Raw genomic sequence first — 26529 nt, 5'->3', positions numbered from 1 at the left:
TATGGGATAGTCACCAGTGTCTACTTTACCAAAACTCCTAATGTCTTCTCTTCCAAGAAATATCTACTACAGTTACGATTTCTGGGAACCTTGAAGCCCTGTTTCATGTCTGAGTTAATCAGCGAACATGATCAAGAAGATGGGGAGAGAACTACAGCAGACATCAGCAGCCTTAATGGTTTTATCTCTTACACACGGGGGTTGGGAGGAAATAATTTGATTGATCTAATCGTTCATTCTCACAACCTTAAAAATGACATTAAGCCCTGTCTGGTGTGGTTCAGTTGGTTGAGCGTCATCCCAAGCCCCAGAAGGTTGCTGGTTCCATTCCCAGTGAGGGATCATGCCCAGGTTGTGGACTCGATCTCCACAGGTGATCTCCACAGGGTGAGGGGAGTGCAGAAGGCAGCTGATCCATCTCACATCAATGTTTCTCCCTCTCCCTTCCTCTCTCTCTAAAAATCAATAAAATATTTCTTTTAAAAAAATGACATAAATACCAATATCCCTGTCTTCCAGAGATGACTAGAGAATCAAACCATACATATGGCTTTAGGTCTGTTGGCTGAAAGTACAATAGTAAGATCCTCCCGAATTATTTCTTACTGCTTCTACTGAGGCATAGCATCATCGTTAGTCCTAACAACAAAACACTCAGGACACGGTGGATGGTAAAACTCCACTTTATTAACACAAACAGAGAAGACACTTCTGTACATGTTAAACACATGGAGCTGAACAGCGTGGCCAAGCCACCCTGCGTTACTTATGCTAACACACTGCCAGGCGATAGCAGTGCCACCCTCCTGTGCTCCAGGGCCCTGCTACAGGTGGTGTGAGAGTCACTTCATGTGCTAAGGCCTGCAGCTCCCATCCCCTAGATACTTTATTCCCCCTTAACATCCTCCCTTGAGATTAGGATGAGCTGCCCTGGAGGAAATACAACAGCTGGACTTAAAACACTAAGAATATTCAGGGACCAAGATTGGTTGTTTTCTGTAAAACATTAAAATCCTCCAGAGGCCTCAGGAGAAGTAATTCGACGTATTCTACCAACCACATGGTAGGTGTGTATATGGGACACAGCACTCAGAAAATTTTGGAGTGGTGGGATCTGAAACACATCATATAGTGCACAATTTATCCCAGAGAAAAAACACAAAGCAACATTGCTCTGCAGCAAAAACAAGTCCAGCAGGTAGGAAGGTAAAACTAGAAAAAGAATCACTTAAGTATTTTGGAAATAGGGCTTTAGAGAAAGACTATAAGGTTTGGAGAATATGTGTCTTCATTTTTCTCCATGCATGAAGCAAAGCACAACAATATCACTACTTAAGCTATGATTTTTAAAAACCTGCCTTTTATATAAATATTTAAATGGGTAATAGACTCACTAAACTAGAATAAAAATTACCCGTTGGGAAAGCCTGAGGTAATCCCTGCAGTTGCCATGTTTCTGAAACTGGTTTACACATAATCAACATGACCCATCTTCCTACATTAGTTTTATTCAAAGACTAGGGGGACTTTTTGAGGGGGGAAGGATTAAAAGAAAAATGGACTGGCGGATAGCTATCCTATATAATAAGAGGGTAATATGCAAATTGACCATAACAGCGGAACGACCAGGAAGGGCTGGTCACTATGACGCACACTGACCACCAGGGGGCAGATGCTCAACGCAGGAGCTGCCCCCTGGTGATCAGTACACTCCCACAGGGGGAGCTCTGCTCAGCCACAAACTGGACTGATGGCTGGGAACTCAGCGGCGGTGGCAGGATCCCCTCTCACCTCCTCGGCAGCACTAAGGATGTCTGATTACGGACATCCCCCAAGCGCTCCCGGGCTGCCAGAGGGATGTCTGACTGCCAGCTTAGACCCAATCCCCTGGGAAGCGGGCCTAAGCTGGCAGGTGGACATCCCCTGAGGGGTCCTGGACTGCGAGAGGGCGCAGGCAGGGCTGAGGGACCCTCCCAAGTGTACAAATTTTTGTGCACTGGGCCTCTAGTGTTAATAAATATATTATAGAGAACAAAATAAAAGATCGAGGAAGTAACTTTACTGAGCAGCTTCAAGGATGAATCCATCCTCATTTAAGCATTCTTTTGACTTAGGGTTACGGATAAAAAAGTTTCCAACAAGACGGCTTAGACTCCAGGACCAGTCCAGCACTGACACATGAAAAGGAATCGCCTGGCAGGTGTGGCCCCAGGAGGTCACAGTTAGTCAGGGCACATGTCCAGGTTATGGGCTTGATCCCCAGTAGGGGGTGTGAAGGAGGCAGTTGATCAATGATACTCTCTTATCATTGATGTTTCTATCTCTCCTCCAAAATCAATTTTAAAATGTTTTTATTTTTATTTTTTAAAAAGGAGAAATCACTGGGTTATAGTTGTGGTACACCTTCCTGAGGACCAAGCAGGCCACCTACACTCCAATACTGTGACATACAGAATATGGCTGCCCCGGACTGGCTTTTCTGAAACTCTCCTCGGGTAACAGGCAAAAGCTGGTGAATTCTGTGAAGTGAGTAGAATTGTTTTGGGTTACAAAAAGAGGCATTTCTGGCAACCACCACCAGGAAAAGGCAAGTCACCTTCCCACTGAAGATGACCAACCAAGTACTGAAGACAAGCAGCAGCCAGTATCTGAAAACTGGTCGGATAGAGTCCTGGTCTTTAAGGGGCAATCAGGTTCTACTAGGGTTTTCCATATCAATAGTGGGCTCCATTTAAGAAGTTGCCAGTTCATTTCTAGAAGTACAAATTTTTTAAATATATGAAAGTAGAGAGATCAGAAAGAAACTCAGCTCTATTCTTTCCAGCCCTCCTTCATGTGGGACTTGCTTGTCTTGCCACTTTCACTTTAGTGTGTTCATACTTCTTTAATTATACTGTTTCCACTTTCTTCCCCGTCACAGACGAGATCCTTAACTGGCTTTTGCTCGACTAACATTCATTCTCTTCCAAGCTTTCCTTTCTTTCTTCCTATTTTTCTCTCTCTTTCTTCCTTTTTCTTTCCTTCCTTCCTCCCTCTCACCCTCCCATTTTCTCCCTCCTTTTCTCTTCCTCTTTCTCTCCCTTACTTTCTTTCCACCTTAAAAAACAATAACAAAGAAGTTTTTCATTGGCTTTAGATAATTAAAGCCAAGCAAGTAACAAATGCTAGTGTTTTCCTATGGTAACCACATTAAAATAGTTAAATATGGTATCAAGTACCCCTGGCCTCCATCGCCCAGCTCTTTAAGAACTGAGGTGGTGCTGACTGTGTTTTAGTTCTGTCTCATCCTCCCCGGCGACCCTTTTCTCCCTTGATTAGTTCCATGGCACTGAAGGCTGAGGAAAAATAGGAGCGGTTAGGTCCAGAAGGGGACTGACCTAGGAGACAGGCTGAAATTGTTTTACACTGTTAGACAAGTAAGAAATGAAAAAGTGTTTGTACTGTTCCCTTTGCAAAACTCTCCCTTCAGGTTCGAACTTGGAACTTTCCAGCTTTGGTCATGTATTTTATGCCCTTAAAGGGTTTGTACTTCTCTCCATACATATCCAGGCGGTTCACTTTGAGTCCTGGAAGGAAGGAAGGAAGGAAGAATATGACATAAGCATGATTCAAAAGAAGCAGGTAGCATAACTGTTTAAATTCATTTCAATTCAAAGAGTGGGAGAGAGATAGTAGTAGCCATGAGCCAAAAAAAAAAAAAAGTATTAGAGGACCTGTTCCTGAAGTGGAAGGGCAGAAAGTTACATGCAGACTGAAATGAGGTGCAAGGAAAATAAGAGCACCATGTATTTTCCTCTAGTTATTGTACTGGATACCTGAATCGACAGTGATGAGATCAAGGAATTAATAAAGAAATAAATCACCACTGAATGAATAATGGAAAATAATGAATAAATGAATGCTTCTCAAGTATTCTCACTATACTAAGCAAAAAAAAAAATTTATACCATATAAAACTTTAAAGTTTATTAAGTGTTTTAAGATGAAAGAGTTTTTAATTTAAGTAAATTCTAATCACTTAAATTAGACAAAGCCCTTTGGTAAAGAAAAATAGGAACTTCATGTAAAGTTAAAATCATTTCCTCTCTATCTTACAGGATTGTTCAACAGATTGAATAACAGATGTAAAAAGCTTAAGACAGTACCCAGCACACAGTAAATACCCAGTAACTGCTAACTATTATTATTACTACTAGAGGCCCAGTGCACGAAATTCATGCACTCGGTGGGGAGGGGGCCCTCAGCCTGGATTGCAAGAGGGGGCAGGCCAGGCCAAGGGACCCCACCGGTGCACAATTGGGGCTGGGGAGGGACACTGGAGGGTGGCCAGCCAGGGAGGAACCGAGGGAGGGCTCCAGAGCATGTCCGGCCCATCTTGCTCAGTCCCAATTGGCCAGACCCCAGCAGCAAGCTTACCTAATGGTCGGAGTGTCTGCCCCCTGGTGGTTAGTGCACATCATAGGGAGCAGTTGAGTAGCCTTAGCATATCATTAGCATATTACGCTTTAATTGGTTGAACAGCCAACCGGACGACCGGACACTTAGCATATTAGGCTTTTATTATATAGGATCATCTTGAAGTAAGTATAGACTATAGTGAACTGACTTGGGTAGGCCCAAGGATTCTAAATGATAACAAAAGCAAATATGGCCCTGGCCAGTATGGCTCAGCTGGTTGGAGCATCATCCCATATATTGAAAGGTTGTGGGTTGGATGCCCAGTGAGCATGTACCTAGGTTGGGGGTTCAATATCTGGTCAGGGCACAGACATAAGACAATCAATAGATGTTCTTCTTCTCTCTCTCTCTCAAATCAATAAGCAAATCCTTGGGTGAGAATTTTTTAAAAAGCAAATGTAAAAGTCTTCTGAAATTGGGGGAAAGGAAAGGAAATTATTCAATTACCAGCTGAGAGTACAGAAGCATTCCCACACTGAAGACCCAGGAAAGCCCAAACTGACACCTAGGATGACTCAGCAACTGCCCAGAAACATCTCTGCCTACCAATATTGTTCCTGTCTCAGACACTTTTATTCAGGTCCCTTAGGCCAACTTCAAAGCAAGGATTATAAACTTTCCCCAGAAATACACTAGAAAAGATTTTACTAAAGATTACATATCCTATATAATAAAAGTTAAACATGCAAATTAACCATCCCTCTGCTATGCTGAAGCCACGCCCACCAGCCAATCAGGGGCGAGTATGCAAATTAACCCAGCTAAGATGGCAGCAGCCACAGAGCTGGAGTGAGCAGGAGGCTTGGGTTGCCCCCAGCGACGGAGGAAGCCAAGCTTCCCACCCACCCTGGCCAGCTCTGAGCTCCTCTCAAGGCTACAAAGTTTCAATTATAGAAGATAAATAAATCCCAGGAGAAAAAAAAAAAAAAGGAGAGGCTGGGAGCTTGGGTCGCCGGGGGGCGTGGCCAGCCCAAAAACGGCCCTCAGCCCCTCACCCAGACTGGCCACACCCCCATGGGGCAAGAGTCCCTGCTGGGGGGCTTGGCCAGCCTGCAAACAGCCATCAGCCCCCCACCCAGACTGGCCACACCCCCATGGGGTGAAGGTCTCTGCTGGAGGGGTTGGCCAGCCTGAAAACAGCCATCAGCCCCTCACCCAGGCTGGCCAGGCACCCCAGTGGGGACCCCCGACCCTGAAGAGGGTGTGGCCAGCCTGAAAACGGCCCTCAGCCCCTCACTCAGGCTGGCCAGGCAAACCAGCCGACCCCCACCCATGCACCAGGCCTCTATCCTATATAGTAAAAGGGTAATATGCCTCCCAGCAGCGGGATCAGCAGAGCCGCAAGGCCTCCCAGCACCGGGATCAGCGGAGCTGAGAGGCCTACCGGCACTGGGATCAGCGTGACAGGGGGCAGCGCCCAAACCCCCTGATCACCCTGTGGCTCTGTGTGTGACAGGGGGCGGGGCCACAAACTCCCTATCCACCCTGCTCTGTTCGTGACAGGGGAAGGCACCCCAAACCCCTTATCAACCCTGCTCTGTGCCTGATAGGGGGGAGCTCCCCAACCCCCTGATCACCCTGCGGCTCTGTGTGTGACAGAGTGTGGCACCCCAACCCCCTGATCGGCCCTGCTCTGTGTGTGACAGGGTGCGCCGCCCCAACCCCCCACCCCCCCACGGGCCCTGCTCTGTGTGTGACGGGGTAGAGCCATAACCTCCCCATCGGCCCTGCCCTGAGTGTGACAGTGGCGGTGCCCCAACCCCCTGATCGGCCCTGCTCTGTGGGTGATAGAGGGTGGCGCCCCAATACCCCCCACGGGCCCTGCTCTGTATGTGATGGGGTAGATCCATAACCTCCCCATCAGCCCTGCCCTGAGTGTGACAGTGGCGGTGCCCCAATCCCCTGATCCGCCCTGCTCTGTGTGTGACAGGGGGCGGTGCCCCAACCCCCCAATCGGCCTACCCTGAGCGTGACTGAGGGTGGCATCGCCACCTCCCGATCTGCCCTGCTCTGTGCATGACAGGGGGCAGCGCCCCAACTCCCCAATCGGCCCTGCTCTGAGCCCAACCAGGGGCTGCACCTAGGGATTGGGCTTGCCCTCTGCCACTCGGGAGCAGGCCTAAGCCAGCAGGTCGTTATCTCCTGAGGGGTCCCAGACTGTGAGAGGGCACAGGCCGGGCTGAGGGACCTCCCCTCACCACCCCCCCCCCCAGTGCACAAATTTTTGTGCACTGGGCCTCTAGTCCTATATAATAAAAGGGTAATATGCAAATTGACCCTAACAGCAGAACGACTGGGAATGACTGGTCACTATGACACACACTGACCACCAGGGGGCAGATGCTCAATGCAGGAGCTGCACCCTGGTGGTCAGTGCTCTTCCTCAGGGGGAGCTCTGCTCAGCCACAAGCCAGGCTGACGGCTGTCAGCACAGCAGTGGTGGTGGGAGCCTCTCCCACCTCCTCAGCAGCACTAAGGATGTCCAACTGCAGCTTAGGCCTGCTCCCCGCTGCCAAGTGGACATCCCCCAAGGGCTCCCAGGCTGCCAGAGAGATGTCTGACTGCCAGCTTAGGCCCAATTCCCTGGGGAGTGGGCCTAAGGCAGCAGGTGGACATCCCCTGAGGGGTCCCAGACTGCGAGAGGGCACAGGCCAGGCTGAGGGACGCCCCCAGCCCCCCCCCCCCAGGCGAGTGCACAAATTTTTGTGCACCGGGTCTCTAGTCAGATAATAAAGTCAGACTCGATAAGCTGGGAGCCAAGAGAAGGTTTTGTGATGTCTGTGCCATTTCTGTTCTCTTCAAAGCCATCTAAGCGGTGGGGCACTTACCAGAAATGGCCAGCTGCTGGATTTTAAACTGCAGGTTAATTGTGGGGTTCTCATCTGGTTTGGAAGCTCCAGCCTGAAGACTCATGGTCCCCTTCAAACTTGGTAGCTTTTGGGGATTTATTTTTCCTACATCCCAAGACAGCATCTTCAAAGAAAAAAAAAGTTACAGCAGAACCGTTCATGTGAGGTTGCTGAGCTCTAACCTCAGGGCAACTGTTCACAATATTATAAGGTGCCTCTAGGGTGTTCTCAACAGAGAACACGATTTGTTACCATAAAATATCTCCAGGAGAAAACAATGCCCCTGTGACTGACCGCCCCTTTCAACAAGGTATAAAGTCTGTGGGGAGAGCTCCCGCAGAGTTACTTCTACTTAATGTCAGCAATTCAAAACCTCCTGCTTATTCTCCTACCTTAGTAACTGGGTCAAATGTGTGTGTCCCCTGAGATGGAGTGAGGCTCATATTCAAGACCCCTTTGGGCATCTGGCTGGTGACAATCACTCCCTCGATGGTCTTCCCCATGGTCTGCTTTGGTCCCACTGTTATTTCAAAGCGTCCAAGTGAACTACTGTCCCGGAAACTGATGTTATGTTTGACATACACTGGAATCGCCACCAGACTGGAAAAGAGACGCACAGAAGCCCATTTCATGAATGTTCTGGGAAAATGGCAACCTTTCCTCCTCCTCTGCCCTGTTGGCAGCTTTTCCTCCCTTACTTGCTTCCTTATTCCTTATCTTAAAAATTAAGCACAGGAGGAAAAAAAACACCTAGTGATCTTTGATTTTTTTTCTTTTTGTAAAGCTAAGATGCTATCTAGTAAGTAAACTAACCATTCTTAATAACTCTTTGAATAACATCCATAATATCAAAGAGTATGATAAGCCTACTCTGAGAAAGGCACTATGAACAAAAATTAGGAATCACCATATTTCTGTTTTATTTTGTGACATGTGATTGATAATTATTTGTACTTGGGAGAATATTATTCATGCATCATGGACATTTTATAATTTCTTGAACTTTTACCTGACCTCATCTGATCCTTACAAAAACCTATGAAGTAGGGTAGTTGTCATGATTTGACCAAAGAGGAAATACAGAAGTCACAGAATAATAACAGTTCTTAAAATCTATTAAGCACTTCCTGAGTACCAGTCACTATGCTAAATGCTTGATCTCTATTACCTCATTTAATCCTCCCAATAAGTATGAAATGGGTACTGCTACTGTCCTGGTTTTATAGATGAATACTGATATGCTTAACCTCAGTTAAGTGACCTTGCCCAAGGTCACATACCATAAGTACTGAAGGTGGAGCTTAGGTCTAGGCAGTCTGATTCCAGAGTCTTTGTTCTCAAGCACTCAGATATTTTATATATTATTTTTATATATTTTATATATTCCAAATCACACCAGAAAGGTATGGCTCTCTTCAGTTCACATACCTTCTACTGTATACCTTCAACTAAGGGCTCCAAAATACCTTAGACTCATATTACAGAGAATGTTCAAGGTCAAAAATTATTGCAGTCTATGGTTTTCATTGCATAACTTAATGCTTCTTTGGGGTTGGGGGCATTGAGTACAGGTGTACTCAGATTCCAATTTGAGAAAGAAAATACTCTTGTTTAGACATATAATAATCACAACAAAAATAATGGCAGCAAACTTAATGAGCACTTACTTTGTGATCAGCACTATTTAGATTCTCTTATTTAATCCTCATAATAAGGTACTTTTATTATTTTCAACTTGATGTTAGAAAATAGACACAGCCCAGTCGGTGTAGCTCAGTGGTTGAGCTTCAACCTATGAACCAAGAGGTCACTGTTCAATTCTCGGTCAGGGCATAGGCCCGGGTTGCAGGCTCGATCCCCAGTGTAGGGCGTGCAGAAGGCAGCCAATCAACAATTCTCTCTCATCACTGATGTTTCTATCTCTCTCTCCCTCTCCCTTTCTCTCTGAAATCAATAAAAATGTATTTAAAAAAACAAACAATCGTCCTAACCCAGTGGTCAGCAAACTCATTAGTCAACAGAGCCAAATATCAACAGTACGATTGAAATTTCTTTTGAGAGTCAAATTTTTTAAACTTAAACTATATAGGTAGGTACATTGTTATTAACTTAATTAGGGTACTCCTAAGGCTTAGGAAGAGCCACACTCAAAGGGCCAAAGAGCCGCATGTGGCTCGCGAGCCACAGTTTGCCGACCACGGTCCTAACTGGTTTGGCTCAGTGGATAGAGCGTCGGCCTGCGGACTGAAAGGTCCCAGATTCGATTCTGGTCAAGGGCATGCGGGCACATCCCCAGTAGGAGGCATGTAGGAGGCAAATCAATGTTTCTCTCTCATCGATGTTTCTAACTCTCTATCCCTCTCCCTTCCTCTCTGTAAAAAATCAATAAAATATATTTAAAAAACATACAAACAATCAAACAAAAAAGAAAACAGACATAAAAAGGTTAAGCAACTCACCAGAGAGTTTACCCAATTAGTACGTATAGAAACTGGAATTTGAACTCTGGTAACTCCACAACCAGAGTTCTTTTATATATATATATAATCTGTATTGATTTCAGAGAGGAAGGGAGAGGGACAGAGAAATAGAAGCATCAATGATGAGAGAGAATCATTGATCGGCTGCCTCCTGAACGCCCCCTACTGGGGATCGAGCCTGCAACCCAGGCATGTGTCCTTGACCAGGAATCAAACCTGGGACTCTTCAGTCCGCAGGCCGACACACAATCCACTAAGCTAAACCGGCCAGGGCCACAACCAGAGTTCTTAAACACTACGGATATGGTTTACACACACACACACACGCCCCACTTTTAATAATAAGGCTGCTTACTTCTGGGCACTGACATGGTAAGAGAGCAGGCGAAAGTTTCCATCAGGAGGGATGAAGGAGAGGATGCGCTCAGATTCCCAGCGCTTGAAACGAACACAAGGATGGAAGCTGACATCATCCAGCAACCTGGGGTTCTATAGTTGCCAGGCAAGGAAAACCAAGAGATAGGAATTAAACACCCACATTTCTTTCAGGAGTAATTTAGGTGCTGTTTTTATTAAAATACATACACACATACAAATTCTCTGGTTACTTATAGAGAATTCAAGCCTGACACAAGCTGCATGGCTGTCCTTCATTATATCTTCTTGCTCCATTTCATGCTCACCACTCTGTCTTTCCAAAAGCATCTAATTTCCCATCCCAAGAACTAAACGCGTGGACCAGGCTTTTACCATGAAGGAAAGGGTAAGGTCTGGCATTCCAGTCAGTTTGACACAAGCATCAATCACCCCCTGGATTTCAGCCGTAATTGTGGAACCTGAGACAGGAACAAGACAAAAAGAAGGTAAGGATTATTGAACTCTTCTCTGTTCTTCCCAACTTATTTCCTTCTTCCCTCCCTCCTTTCATCTCTTCCTTCCTCTATCCCTCCCTCATTCTCTTTCTTCTTTCCTTCTGTCTATACATCCAATTCATCTACCTAGCATTGTCCATCCTTCCAAACATTTACCAACCTTATATCAAGTATGAGATACTTAGATGAAGTCATGGGGATAAAAAATAAATGAGATAATTAGTCTAAAGGAGTTTTCAATCTAGTACCAGAATCAAACAGAATATCATTACCCTAACCCAGTGATGGCGAACCTATGACATGCGAACTCATTTTTTTGGTTGATTTTTCTTTGTTAAATGGCATTTAAATATATAAAATAAATATCAAAAATATAAATCTTTGTTTTACTATGGTTGCAAATATAAAAAAAATTTCTATATGTGACAAAGCACCAGAGTTAAGTTAGGGTTTTTCAAAATGCTGACACACCGAGCTCAGAAAATTTCGTATCAGAAACTGCTCTCCCTAAGGCAGGGGTGGGCAAACTTTTTGACTCGAGGGCCACAATGGGTTCTTAAACTGGACCAGAGGGCCGGAACAAAAGCATGGATGGAGTGTTTGTGTGAACTAATATAAATTCAAAGTAAACATCATTACATAAAAGGGTTCGGTCTTTTTTTTTTTAGTTTTATTCATTTCAAACTGGCCGGATCCGGCCGCGGGCCGTAGTTTGCCCTCGGCTGCCCTAAGGCCACCAAGGAGCTGTGCTGCTATATGGCATGGACACTTGGTCTTTATCCTACAGGATCTCTCTGTAGCATACGTCACTGTTTACCCCTTCAAAACCTTCCCCTCTCCTCGCTTTCTACTTTTTTAGCTCCTCGTCTGCAGTGCCTTCTGCAGCTTTCTTCCTTTTCACATCCTGTAAATGTCTCCGCTTTTTCACAGTTCTGAACATCTCTTTCTTCCATCAACACTCTTCCCTTGGGTTACTTCGCCTATCACCCCAGGCTTCAGTTTTCATTGATGACCAGTTATTTCCTAATATGTTTTTCCGGTTCAGCCAACGGGACAGCTCCACTTGGATTGTCACAGAGACACTTCAAACTCTCCATGTCAAAGTGAGACATTATCTTGGTTTCCAGACCTGCTCTTCCTATTTCCCATATCTTCACGATGATCCCATCTGTCCTGTTGCCTAAGCCAGAACATCCTGTCCACTTCTAACTCTTCAGTGCCTACATCTAACCAATTATCATTTCCTCTCTTTTATATGACTTCTACCTCTTAAATCTACTCATTCCTCTCCACCCTCACTACCATTGTGGATGTCTATATTTTGTGACTTCAGCAACTGCTTTCCCTGCCTTCAGTCCTACCCCATTTCAAGCCATTCTTAACACTGCAGCTGGACTGATAGTTCTACACTATAAATCTGTTCAAGTTACTCCCCAACTTAAAACTTTTCCAGTGTTCCAAATAATCTTCCTTAAAATGGCACACAAGACTCTTCACAATCTAGCAATCTAGTAATTGTTGGGGTGTTTTTTTTTTATTCTTTATTGAGGCAAAACTTATAGTAAAATGCAAAAATCGTAAATGTTCAGCTCAATGAATTTTAAATATGTACACACCTATGCAATACCACCCACATCAAGATGCGATTCCTTTTTAGCATCCCAGTGTGCTCCTCTTGCCCCACCCAGTTAATCCAAGTCCTTAAAATTCTGACTTCTGTTCCCTCAGATTAAGTTGCACTGTTTTCAAACTTCATATAACCATATGCATCTAAGTTTCTTGCTCAACACTATGAGATTTATTCATGTTGTTGGGCTTGTCAGTATTTCATTCTTTTTTATCACTGTATAGTATTCCATTGTATGACCACATCAAAATTTACTTATCATTTCTATTACTAATGGACATCAGTAATATTTCCAGTTTGGTACTAATATGAAAAGCTGCTAAGCCTTTTCTTTTTTTTTTTTATGCTTCTCAATTCAGTCATACTAAACTACTTTATTTCCTAACAATATTTTATTCATCTTAAAGTGTTTGCACATACTTCACTCCAAAATCCATAAAGGTTTTAATAACTCCTACTCATTCCATTGATAAATCATAAACACTATCACCTCTTTTTTTTTTTTTTAAATATGTTTTATTGATTTTTTACAGAGAGAAAGGGAGAGAGACAGAGAGTTAGAAACATCGATGAGAGAGAAACATCGATCAGCTGCCTCCTGCACATCTCCCACTGGGGATGTGCCCGCAACCCAGGTACATGCCCTTGACCGGAATCGAACCTGGGACCTTGCAGTCCGCAGGCCGACGCTCTATCCACTGAGCAAAACCGGTTTCGGCAACACTATCACCTCTTTACACTTTGTTCTGGATGGGTGGGATACCCTCTTATTCTCCACCTTTTTACCTTTCTCTCTCCCTCACTGGACTTAAGCATGCTTTCTGCAGCCATACTATGTCGTTCTCTCTCTCTATGCAACCCCTTTTTATCTCCTTTATTTATATAACTTCATCATATTTAACAACCAAATAGCATCATCATCATCATCATCATCATCATCATCAACATCAGCAGTAGCAACTACCATTTTCTCCTCATTTCCCCCTCCTCCTAACCCCTGGTAACCACCATTCTCTGCTCCTATAAGTGAGATCATGCAGTATTGGTCTTTCTGTATCTGGCTTATTTCACTTAGCGTAATGCCTTCTAAGTTCATCCATGTTGTTTAAAATGGCAGGATTTCCTTCTTTTTACAGCTGAGTAATATTCCATTGTGTGTGTATATCTATCTTACATCTGCTTTACCCATTCATCCACCAACAGACATTTAGTTAGTTTCCATATCTTGGCTACTGTGGATAATGCTACAATGAACAGGGAAGTGCAGATATCTCTTTGAGATACTTATTGTATTTCCTTTGGATATAACCAGAGTGGGACTGCTGGATCATAAGGTAGTTCTGTTTTTAATATTTTGAGGAACCTCCATACTGTTTTCCATAATGGCTGTGCCAATTTACATTCCCACCAACAGTGTACAAGGGTTACCTTTTCTCCACGTCACTGTCAACACTTATCTCTTGTCTTTTTATAATGGCCATTCTAACTGGTACAAGGCAGTATCTCCTAGTTTTGATTTGCATTTCCCTGATGATTAGTAATTGTTGAGCACCTTTTCATATACCTGCTGGCCATTTTTATGTCTTCTTTTGAAATATGTCATGTACTATGTCCACTTTTTAGTCAGGTTATTTGTTTTTTGTTTTCTTTTGTTATTGAGTTGTATGAATTCCTTATAGATTTTGGAGAGTAACCCCTTATCAGATACATGGTTCACAAATATCTTCTCCCATTTAGAGGATGCCTTTTCACTCTGTTGATTGTTTCTTTGTTGTACAAAAGCTTTTTAGTGTGATGCAATCCCATTTGCCTATTTTTGCATTTGTTGTTGCCTTTGCTTTTGGTGTCATATCTAAAATAAATTGTTGCTCAGACCAATGTCAAGAAGCTTTTTCTCTATCTTTTCTTCTAGTGGTTTTATAATTTCATATCTATGTTTAAATCTTTAATCCATTTTGAGTTGATTTTGTCTGTAGATATATGTCTGTGAATATTCAGTTTCCCTAACACATTTAATGAAGAGACTCCTTTCCCCATTGTATATTCTTGGTACTCCTGGTGAAGATCAGTTGATTATAAATGTATGGTTTTACTGGTATTTCTGAGCTCTATATTTTGTTTCGTGGGTCTATATGTCTGTTTTTATTTCAAATGCATACTGTTTTAATTAATGTAATTTTATAACATATTTTGAAATCAGGAAGTGTGAAGTTTCTAGCTTGACTCTTCCTGCTCAAGACTACTTTGGCTACTTGGGGTCTTTTTTGGTTCCATATGACTATTAGGATTTTTTTTTTCTATTTCTATAAAGAGTATCATTGGGATTTTGATGGGGATAGCATTGAATCTATAGAATGCCTTGGATATTGTAGACATTTAATAATGTAATTCTTCTGCTCCATGAATACAGGTGTCTTTCCATTTATCTGTGTCTTCTTTAATTTTCTTCATCAAGGTTTTATAACTTTCAAGATACAAATCTTTTACTTCTTTGCTTAAGTTTATTCCTTAGTCCTACGTATTTTATTCTCTTTGTTGCTATTATAAATGGAACTGTTTTCTTAATTTTCTTTTAGGATAGTTTGTTGTTTGCATATAGAAATGCCACTAATTTTTGTATGTTGATTGTTTTTCCTACAACTTTATTGAATTTATTTTTTTAGTTCTAAGAGCTTTTTGTTGAATCTTTAGGGGTTTGTCTATATTAATAAAAGGCCTGTGGCCATAACACCGTAACACTGTAATGACCAAAGACCAGTGCGGGTGGGGAGGGCGCACGAGTGGGGTGGGGGGGTTGTGCGATTTTGCACGCTGGGCTTCTAGTACATATATAATCATGTTGTCTGCATCATAATATTTAAGTTCATTCCTAGTCCCCAGCATAATTCCTGACATAAAGTAGGCACTAAGTTGAAATGAATGATTTTTGAATGGGGGATAATTCTGCTAATAGAAAGCATTCTAAAAAGGGGGCCTCTTTCTATTTTCATAGTTTAAAAGATACATTAAAAATACCTACCTGATTTATCAATGATGGCATCAATCTCTTCAATCACATCAAAATAGGCCTCATTGTTGGTGTATTTCACCCCAGTCCGTCGCCACGGCACCACTGACAGCTGCCCAGTGGGAAGCTGGTCACCCACATTGGTGCTTCCTGAGACAATGAATATTACTGTAATTTAATTCCAATTTGATGATTGGATGTAACCAATAATAATAGAATACTTCCCTAGAAGTTTATATGCTTCCACTATTCAAATAACTTTTCAAAAAAACGAGTTTTCCCAACTTCTATATGGGTAACCTAGTCTACTTTAAAAACTTGTCGCCATCTGGTCTGCCTTCTCAAGCAAAATAAAGGTTAAGAAAGTTACCTGAGAAACAGATATCATATTTTGGTTTTGAAAGTAACTTGAACTTGGTCTCTCAAATTCCACAATAGCTTGCAGCTTAAATGTATTGGCTTTCAGTGGAGATGGTAATCTACATATTGCTATAAAATTTTCATGGGTAAAAACAATATTCTAATTTGAGGTAGGTTCTTAGGTACATTTATGCTAGGTATTAAAATGTACACATCAATATAATCTCTCTCACACTAATACTTAAATTTAGGAAAAAAATACAAATTAGATCTCTCCCTATCTATAAGAATTATAAGAATTATAAATCAATTCCTTGCCTTGTTTTCCCCCCACAGGCATCAAAATATTTTTTTTAATTCAAAGGTTCTATATAATAAATTATGAAGTATTATAACTAATTAAAATATATTTCCTTCTTCTGTAAACTGTATCTTTTTAACCTAAAGAAAGAAACATTAAATACACATATACTCAGCATATTTACAAAACATTTCAGCTTTTCAAAAGTGGTTCTCAGATACCTTTTTCTAGATTTAAGTGAGATTCTGAAAAATGACTCAATAATATTCATAAATGATTCAGATACTAATAAATCTCTTTAAGGTTTAAAATAAGCCTCAAATATTGAAAATCCCAACAAATGTGTTTTCTTAAAAAGATGCTCTATATATTAAAACATCTCATCAAGCTATCATAATTAAATCAGTATGATAATAAGGCAGGAAAGCCTAAAAAACAGAAGACCAAGAATCCATAATGACTTAGTACAAGATAAAAATATCATTTGAAAACAGGGAAAAAAGATAAATTATTCAATATGTGGTGTTAGAAAAGTGACTGAAAATTTGGGGAAATAAACCTAGAGCCTTACCTCTTATTGATTTGCAAGATAATTTCCAAATAGATTAAAAAGTTAAATCCAAAAATAAAACTACAAAAGAATTACAAGAAAATTCACTTTAAAAAAAAGACTTTCCATCTCCAAGATCAAAAGGGCATTCTCCTGTGCTTTCTTCTAACAGTTATAAAGTTTGTGTTTAACTCTAATCTAACTGGATCTTATTTCATTTCATGTATAGAATGAGTAGAGAGACTTCATTTTATTTCTATATTAAGGCTGACTGCCCCAATACAATAAATATGTTTAACAACTGGCCCTTGGCTCACTGATTTGATATATGACAACATCTATCTATATCACATTTCTATAAATGCAAGAGTCTGTTTCTAGTTTTTCTATTTTATCCCAATCATCTATTTGCCTATTACTGGGCCAACTGGTATTTCTTAAATTACCAAAACTTCATGATATGTCTTGTATTTGATAATACACACACATTTTCTCTCTTGTTCTTTTTTTTAAAATATTTATTTTCAAAACCATCTTAGTTTCTCTCTCTCTCTTGGTTTTTATAACTCATATCTATTCTATGAGTTTTTGTCTCAAGCACCATATGAAATTGATATATATATCAATATTTGACAAGGAAAAGCCTTTCCACCCCTTTGTAATTCTTTTTCAAAACTGTCCTGGCTATTTGTGCGTATTTATTCCTTTTAAAATGAATTTTCCAATTATTTTGTCAAATTCTAAGTAAACCCTGTTTATATATTAGCAAGACCCAAAATGTAAAGCCTTAAAGAAAAATGATTAATTTTATTAAATAAAAAAATGTTTAAATATGACTAAACAAACCATACCATATACAATGTCAAATGACAAGACAGATTGTGAGAAAATATATATAATAGAGTATTTAAAATATGTAAGGAACTCCCATAAACTATCATGTATATTTCCAAAATATATGGTAGTTTAATATCCTTAAATGAAAGGAATTATTTTAAACTAAAAAAAACCAAAAAACAAAAAAAAACAACAATTTCAACAAAAATAATGGGCAAAAGACACAAGAAGTAATTCACAATATGGAAAAAAACAGTCAATAAACACTTGAGTAGGTTTTAACTCCCTTAGTCATAAAAATGAGTGTGTAAATAACAAGATACCACTAAATTATCAAATGTCAAACTTTTTAATAATAATAATGATTGGGTTGGCTAGGGCACATAGAAATTGCTACTGAAAGTATAAGTTAGTGTAACTTTTCTGGAGCGCAATTTGGCACAATGCATTAAGTCCATAAAATGTGCACACCCTTTGGCCCAGCAGTTCTATTTTTAGTACTGAAAATAAATCATTCTAATATACACAAAGATTTAAGTATAAGAATGCTAATTCCTTGATATTTAAAAGAACAAAAAATCAGAAACAGCATAAATAGGGAATCAGTAAATAATTTAGGGTTTATTCCATATGGCAGAAAATTGTAAAGTCACTAAAAATGGTGTAGAAGAATAGTTGACCTAATTGGACAGTGTTCATATATTGATAAAAGGTAAGTTTTAAGATATATATATAAGTTGTTTAAAAAAATTCTATCCATTCATCTATAATCTGTTTGTCTAGAAAAGACAAAAAGTATATACACCAGTATGTTAAAAGTATAATGAGATTAAGAATTAATTTCATGTTCTTTGTGCTTTTCTGTATTTCCAACATGCCTACAATAATCGTGTATTTCTTCTGTAATCAGAAAAGAAATTATTTTCAAAGGAGAACACTTCATTCTGTTATTGAAATCACGGTATTTTACACATAATTAAAATCTACTTCAGTTCATACTCAAAGACTATAAAGAGCAAAATTAAAGCATCTGTATATCTGAGATCAAAGATAAGCACTCAAAACAACACACACACCAGACTAAGCCACACCCATGATGGCAGCAGCTTTCTGTGGGTTTCCGCTTTCTCCATACCTGTTATGGTGTTGACAACTGTTCGGAGGATAGTGGGAGGCTTTATCAGTTCTTTGAGGATGTTTGATTCGGTGGCTAATGGAAACCCATTATCAAGCATCTCTTCCAATACTTCATAAACCACAACCACATTGTCTTTGATCACTGGTTCTGAACAGACTCCAAAATAATCCTGATGAAAATACAAAATGTCTATTTATCACTCAGATACTGTAATAAGTGAAAGAGGATTCCTAGAGAATAAGGATCTAGTCCTGCCCATATGTGTTTACTCAATGTTTGGGATATTCTTCTACAATAAGGAAATGAAGTATAACCATAGTTCTCATAAGTGAAAAAAATACCAGACTGGCTATTAGTACTAGAGTCATTACTAACTTCTTTTATAAACTAAAGTCAGTCATTTAACTTCTATGGGTTAATTTCTTCAACTAGATATGTAGAATACAAAACTGAATCAAGACAATTATGTGTGCTTATGAACAAGAATTTGAAAGAACTATGATAATACTTCATAGATTAGACCTGAAAATCTTTTTAACCCTTACTGTGTACTTCTATCCTATATAATAAAAGCCTAATATGCAAATCGATCGAACAGCAGAACAACCGGTTAGTGGGGGGTGAGGCCGGTGAGTGGGCGGCACTAGGCTAGCCAAGGCGGGTGCCAGCGGGCAGAGGGAGGGGACGGCAGCCACTGGTGGTGGCGGAGGAGTGATCGGGGGGCAGGGCTGGCTGCTCACCAGCCAGCACCATCCACTGATCAGCCCATGCATCACCTCCTGCAGAGGGAGGCTAGACTGACTGCTGTCAGTTGGACATACCCCGAGGGTTCCTGCTCTGCGAGAGGGCCTAGGCCAGGCTGAGGGACTCCCCAAGTGCACAAATTTTTGTGCACTGAGCCTCTAGTTCCTTAATAAGAATTTAGAGGAAAATAAAATAAAATGAGGGGGATGAACTATCACACCAGAAAATCACTTTAGATCATCCTACTCTAAGATGCTAGGATTCTAAGAATGTTTTGTTCTTTTATTAACAAAGGCTGAACTTAGATACTAAATTATCTGGGGTGTGGAAAAGCTCTGGATTCCAAATCAGAAGACCTAGGTTACAATCTTAATTGTGACTTACTAGGTTACTTGATTAAGTCATACTAACCAATTTGGGTCTTGATTTCTTTTATAATCAGGATAATACCATTGGACACGTAAGGATGTTGTAAGAACTCAGCATGATTGATTAAATGATAATAGATGTAAAAGTGCTTTGTAAACTATAAAACACTATGTAAAATGCAATGCACGATGATGAATTAATTTAGAAAGAAATGCTGCGGTCATTTCGTGTGCCCTTCTAGGAATGTCAGTGATGTCTTTTCCTGGAACTAAGAGATAGTCATATAACCCTCCTTGAATTCATCCAAGGAAGGGAAACTGACCCCTTTTTGAGAAAGCCCATTCTATCCATGGGCAGCTCAGATTATTAGAAAGTTCTATTGCTAAACTAAAATTTGCTTCCTAGATCTTCCTTAAAGAACAAGTTTATAGAATAGCCCCACAGTTAACTTGAAGACAACTACAGGATTTCATTTCAACATTTTTTCTCAGGGCCAAACTCCCTGTTTGATCTTTCTACTATTCATGCTATAGTATGGTTTCTAGATCATTTCACCATCTTGCCATGTCTTTGAATATGCTCTGGTTTTCCAATATTCTCCTCAAATTTATGACATCCAAAATTGATCATGGACTCCAGATGTGATCTAAATCACATCAGATAATGTCAATTATCGAAGCCATTCTAATATCCAAGGACACTTAGGAATGTGTTTCTAAAACAAAAAGATTGCCCAAGCCAGTTTTGCTCAGTGGACAGAGCATCAGCCTGTGGACTGAAAGGTCCTGGGTTCGATTCTGGTCAAGGGCACATACCTCGGTTGCAGGTTTGATCCCCGGCCCTGGTCAGGGCAAGTGCAAGAGGCAATCAGTGGATATTTCTTTCTCTCTATCTCTCCCCCTCCCTTCCACTCTCTCTTAAAAAATCAATGGAAAAATAACCTCGGCTGAGGATTAATAACAAAAGAATGAAGACTGATATTCCTAATTTAAAAAATAAATAAATAAATATAATAAAACAAACAGATTTCTCCTTTAAGAAATGAGGACTTAAGAGAAAATAAAAGTTATATTTTCCTTCCCAACACTGATTTTATTTTTAAAAATAAGTAAAACACCTCACTAGATTTTATAAATCAGGCAGAATGTGAACTCAGCAGTTGGAATGGAAACTTATAAATATGACAAAATGCTACAGCAAAAGTGCTTGCAATTCTACAGCTGAAATTCTTCCATTATATTCCAGTCCTAGAAATATAATACAGCCAGAGAGAACAACATCAGACAAGACACCAAAATCAGGATATATCCATTTACTTTTAACAAAGCCTTCAAAGACGACAAGCTATAAAGTCCTAAACTTCCAAACAAGCCACTGTACTGTTTTCTCAAATTCCTCTGTGGTTTCAACTAGATTAAACAACGTTTCTCACTTCCTGTCTTATAATTAGATAATATCACTATGGCAATATGAAGCTGATGTCAAGTTTCACCAATGGGGCTGTTAATCTTAGAATGGGGTAAAGTACCATATGTAGAGATCATAACGGGTCCCAGTTAGAGTGGTTTAAGGCCATAACTACTGAGTTCTTTCACTTACAGTTCTTCCACATACTGGGGCTCAGGTTTTCACTGTGTATGCCACATGAGAACTAGAATCCCAGAATACTACTACCAGAAAGTATCTGTGGGAAAAATTATAAAATATAATTCTCTTGGAATGAAAGCTGCTCCAGACATGTGATCTACATATAAGTGCAAATGAAAGGACGCTTTGACGTGTTTTTCAATTTTCATCACGACACTTGGGTAGTCATTCTCTTCTTCTCCAGTTCTACAATCTCTGTATTCATGGGACTAATTCCAGACCTCACATGACATAGAAGTTGAACCACAGGGCCCTTGCTTCTCATTTATCATTTCAGTTATGCAAATACCACAAGTGTTAGAAGTTGAGCAAGTCTTTTGGGGAGAGGATTCCACTGAATCCAGAGTCTGGGCAGCCTAAAATCTTATGCTATAAATGGTGCTGCCATTGTAGTATAAATTACCTCCCCTTTACCCCACTGCCCAAAAATGTTCAAATCTATTCCTGAAAGAAAAACTCAAAATGAAAACTGTATGATGTAAAATGTGTTACTTAAATTTGGGGGTGGGGGTGTACAGAAGATTTCCCACCTTAGGTTTGCAATAAGAGCTCATCACTAGTATTCCAATGCTGTGGATAAGTACCCCAAACCCAAGATGAAATACAGGTTCACAAATTACCCCTGCCAGGGAGAGTAGATAAGCATTACTTAACTTCTCTACTTTAAAAAGTACATATATTTTTATACACTTACCACTTTTTTATGTGACTCAACGCAATGTAATTAACAATGGTTAACATCAAGTCCACTATTAAAAACAAAAATAGCCCTAGCCAGTTTGGCTCAGTGGATTGAGCATCAGCCTGAGGACCGAAGGGTCCCAGATTTAATTCCGGTCAATGGCAGGCTCCTCCCTGGCCCAGGCCCTGGTCGGGGCTCATGCAGGAGGCAACCAATTGATGTGTTTCTCTCAAACTGATGTTTCTCTCTATCTTTCCCTCTCTCTTCCACTCTCTCTAAAAATCAATGGAAAAATATCCTCAGGTGAGGATTAAAAAAACAAAACTAAAGTCCTCTGATTTGTGAACAGAACATAAGACAATTCCAATTTCCAGAACTAAAATGACTGCACACTATCATACTGAATAGGGTGGCTTTCTCATGCAACACGTTCAAAAGTATTCAATTTGTCATTCTAGATCGGCGGTTCTCAACCTGTGGGTCGCGACCCCTTTGGCGGTCGAACGACCCTTTCACAGAGGTCGCCTAAGACCATCCTGCATATCAGATATTTACATTACAATTCATAACAGTAGCAACATTACAGTTATGAAGTAGCAACGAAAATAATTTTATGGTTGAGTCACATGAAGAACTGTATTTAAAGGGCCAGAAGGTTGAGAACCACTGTTCTAAATGCAGCCAATTCAATAAGTAGAATCAAGAATCTTATCAGATGGGAGAGGAAGTGAACATTGTCAGAGTTTTTATTTATTTATTTTTAATGTCTTCCTTTTTGGTTGTTAATACTCATCCAAGGATATTTTGCCATGGATTTTTTAAAAAATATTTTTATTGATTTCAGAGAGGGAGAGGGAGAGAGAGTTAGAAACATCAATGATGAGAAAGAATCATTGACTGGCTGCCTCCTGCATGCCCCCTACTGAGGATTGAGCCTGCAACCAAGGCATGTGCCCTTGACCAGAATCGAACCCAGGTCCCTTGAGTTCATAGGCCAGTGCTCTATCCACTGAGCCAAACTGGCTAGGGCATTGCCATTGAGTTTTAGAGAGTGGATGGGAGGGGGAGAGATGGAGGGAAAGAAACATCAATGTGAGAGACACACATCGATTGGTTGCCTCCTGCACAGGGATTGAGCCTGCAACCAAGGTATGTGCTCTTGACCAGAATCAAACCCAGGACCCTTCAGTCTGAGGGCCAATGCTCTATCCACTGAGAAAAACTGGCTAGAGCAGTTTTGATTTTCTTTTTTTTAAGTTTCTTAATTGAGCTGAATACAATGAAAACAATAAGGAAGATACTTTATCATGTAAGTGCATGAACCTCCTCACAATTACGCACCTGAAATGTGTCCACTACCCGGTGAAGGAACTCAATGACAAACAGAGGTGGAACCTCTGTCTGGATCACAGCCACAAAAAAGATCTTGTGCCGGTATACACTTAAGAGATAGTGGTGAGGGGTAGGGATAACAGGCGGTACGTTTTCTGCCTCAGTGGCTCTCTCTTGTGCCTCAAAAAAGTAATCACAAACAGAACGGCTGACCACGCTTTTCCAATGTTTCTCCAGGAAAATATCTCCAGAGGAGTTGATCAAGAAAAGGCTATGAATCATGGTGGAGACTGTCAGTGAGAGAGGAAAGTCTTTTTCAGTCTGCACGCCTCAGGACTCTACAGATTTTCAACCCTAGGAAAAAAAAGTTATGATGAGCTCCATTCAACCGAAACACCTTCCGCATCTTTTCCAGCAGTCCAAGTCTTACCCATCTTCCAAGACTAGACTCAAGTCTTCCTCTACTACGTGAGCCTGAAGTATCCCTCCCTAGAATTCCTAAGGATCATTATCCGCCATCTTGTTTGTCAATCAATCACATACTGCCAGTTGTCCTTACTAGTGCCTCAATCATGTCCATTTAAAATTCAACTTAATTTTTGGATGTGTATTTTCTCAACTAGACAGGAAGCTCCTTGAGAAAAAAGACCAGGTTTCATGTTTTTTGTTACCTCATTGCACAGTGCCTCCTTGCAAATAAGAGGGTACCAAAGAATATTAATGAGTTTCATGTTTTTGGTCACAACTCAGACACATACAAGAAATGTTTTTGGTTGTGTAGTCTCATATGGTAGCCATTAGCCAAGTATGACCAACGAGCACGTGAAATGTGGCTGGTCCAAACTGAGATGTTCTGTAAGTGTGAGATACACACCAGATTTTGAAGGCTTTGTATGAAAATGAGAATTTATAATATCTTCCCAATGATTTAATATTGATAAAGTAATATTGATTTAATTTTGATTATATTTAATATTGATATTTTGTATGGATGGGGTTAAGTAAAATACATTAAAATTAATTTAACTTCTTTGCTTTTTATTTTTTATTTTTTATTTTTTTTAAATATTTTATTGATTTTTTACAGAGAGGAAGGGAGAGAGATAGAGAGTTAGAAACATCGATCAGCTGCCTCCTGCACATCTCCTACTGGGGATATGCCCGCAACCCAGGTACATGCCCTTGACCGGAATCGAACCTGGGACCTTTCAGTCCGCAAGCCGACGCTCTATCCTCTGAGCCAAACCGGTTTCGGCTTCTTTGCTTTTTAAAATGTGGTTACTAGAAAATGTAAATTTAGTATACAGCATGTGGCTCGCATTACATTTCTATGGGACAGCGCTGGTCCATGGAAGGGAAAGCTGCCATTGTGGTCTGATTCATTCAGTCAACCCCCATTTCCTAAGTATTTGTTATGCACAAGGCTCTGTGTTAGATGCCTTTTTAAAAAATCCCTCTGGGGGAGACCCCTGGTCCCTCAGGCTACAGCATCTCTACGGTACCAGTTCCCAGGATGAGGCGGCCGCACTGTATCCCAACTGTGTCCACTCCGCGAACTGGCCCGGGAGGTTACACCGCAGGGGCCTGTTGTGCCAAGTGCCCCGGCGCCAGCTTACTCCCTCCGCCAGCGGACAACGGGAGGACGGGGAAGCCGAGAGGAGCTAGGACGTGGAGCAGAGACAGCTGCCAAAGTGGGTTCGTTTTGCGCTGGTCCCAGCCCAGCCGCTTGTGAGCCACAGACGACAGACACCGCTTGAGGCCGGGAGGCAAAGGGGGTAGATTTAAGGTGTGTGCACGTTCGGGAGGCGAAAGGAGTGGCCGGGTTGCACACTGCGTTGCCATGGCAACAGTATCCCCTCCTCCCTCAGCCAGCATCCCGGAGCGGGCCACCTTCACCGCCCGGTACCCAGTCCCTTACCTCTCCCCGCAGCATCCCGCCGCGCGGAGGTTCAGCCTGGTGGCATCTCGTGACCCGGCCCCAGCCCCGCGCGCCCCGCCCCACCCTCGCGCGCCCTAGCCGCCACCCCCGTGGGCTGGGAGCGCACGTCACCCCCTTCCCAGACCCAGGTCGCCAGCCCTCCTCACCCGGCCTTGCTCTTCGCAGCGCCCACCTTTCCACTGCGCGGACAGGCCCCGCCTCCCCATTGCCCCCCGCGCGCGCACCGGTCGCCGCACGCCCGCTGATTGGCCGGCCTGGCCCGCGACGGAGGTCTGAAAGCCGCGGATTGGACTTCAGTGTTACCCCTCCCCTCAGATTGATTGCGGTTCGTGGCTCACCCAGTTCTTCGGCTCGAGCTCCCAATGGGCCCTTATCGAGGTTTCGTTCATCTCCGATTGGTGCAGCTCTGTGACTCCAAGCCCTGATTGGCTGTCGTGAGCAGTCGGCTGGCCGCCAGTCACAAAGGCCTGGCCGGCTGTTGCTGGCAGCTGCCGAACCGCGGGATGTGCCTCCAGGGGATGCTAAAAAGTGTGATTTCCGGGGCATTGATTTATCTAATAGCGTATCATAGATAATGAATCATGAGCAGTAACAACTACTCTCCATTAGATAAGTGCATTTAAAAAGAGACGTGGTGCCCTTTCATTTATGTGCATTGGGTATAGTAAAGGTGATGGGCGGTCGAGCCTTTCATCCAGAGCTCTGGTCCTGGATTCTGGAGGCTTCTTTCAGCCCCAACTAAACCACCACCTGCTTGACCTTGGCAAGATACTTAACCTTTAAGGATCTCAGTTAGGTGCGAGGCCGGTATCTCTCCAAATTGCATTGAAACGCTAATGATGTTGATATTGCTATTATTTTAAGTGATTCAAGTCACTGTGCTCCAGAAAAGCACAGAGTAGAGGTCAGAAAACAAGATTCAACTTCAGCTTTAAAAAGTAGTTATTAGATAAGGTGAGATAAGGAAAGTGTTTGCCTTGGTTCCTGGCACATTGTATGTGTTCAATACAATGCTGAAGTGTGGTGATGGTGGTAATGATGTCTACCTAGACCAGGAGGGTATCCCCCTGACTGCTTCACTTTTCACGTGGGTAAAAGGGAGTGTGAGCAGCAGCTACTCCTTACACAGGACCATAGTAGATGTTTATCGAAGAGGGCGTGGATAGTTTTCTGCCAGACTTTCTAAGGGCAGATAGTTGGCTAATTTTGAACTGAGTAAATGAGAAAACCTAAAATCAAAATGGCTGGATGATGTGGCATCCCATAAGGGAGCTTAGGGCTCTGGTGCCAGACTGCCTGAGTTTGAAGTGCTCCAACACTTACCAGCTGTGCTACCT

The 26529-nt window shown here is 41.6% G+C and overlaps 1 protein-coding gene across 3 annotated transcripts; it reads right to left on the bottom strand.

The window, feature by feature from the left end:
• Window positions 1–667: 667 nt before the first annotated feature.
• AP3M2 (adaptor related protein complex 3 subunit mu 2) lies at window positions 668–25505 on the bottom strand. Of its 3 annotated transcripts, none has more exons than XM_081085005.1 (9): window positions 25365–25505; window positions 23263–23607; window positions 18477–18648; window positions 15306–15443; window positions 10538–10623; window positions 10143–10276; window positions 7700–7907; window positions 7287–7431; window positions 668–3566 (listed from the first exon to the last, which is right to left on the bottom strand). In XM_081085005.1, the coding sequence occupies exons 2-9, from the start codon at window positions 23533–23535 to the stop codon at window positions 3466–3468; spliced, it is 1257 nt and encodes a 418-aa protein (XP_080941131.1). In that variant the 5' UTR covers window positions 23536–23607; window positions 25365–25505; the 3' UTR covers window positions 668–3465. The 3 variants fall into 3 exon arrangements, with proteins under 3 accessions (XP_080941131.1, XP_080941129.1, XP_080941130.1); XM_081085003.1 differs by having other exon boundaries at window positions 25339–25417; XM_081085004.1 differs by having other exon boundaries at window positions 25172–25375.
• Between the last annotated feature and the right edge of the window lie 1024 nt (window positions 25506–26529).

Source organism: Myotis nattereri (genome assembly GCF_964212035.1).
Source record: "Myotis nattereri genome assembly, chromosome: 2".
Lineage (NCBI taxonomy): Eukaryota > Metazoa > Chordata > Mammalia > Chiroptera > Vespertilionidae > Myotis > Myotis nattereri.
Note: the sequence above shows the minus strand (reverse complement) of the source record. Positions and strands in the feature narration are given on the sequence as shown.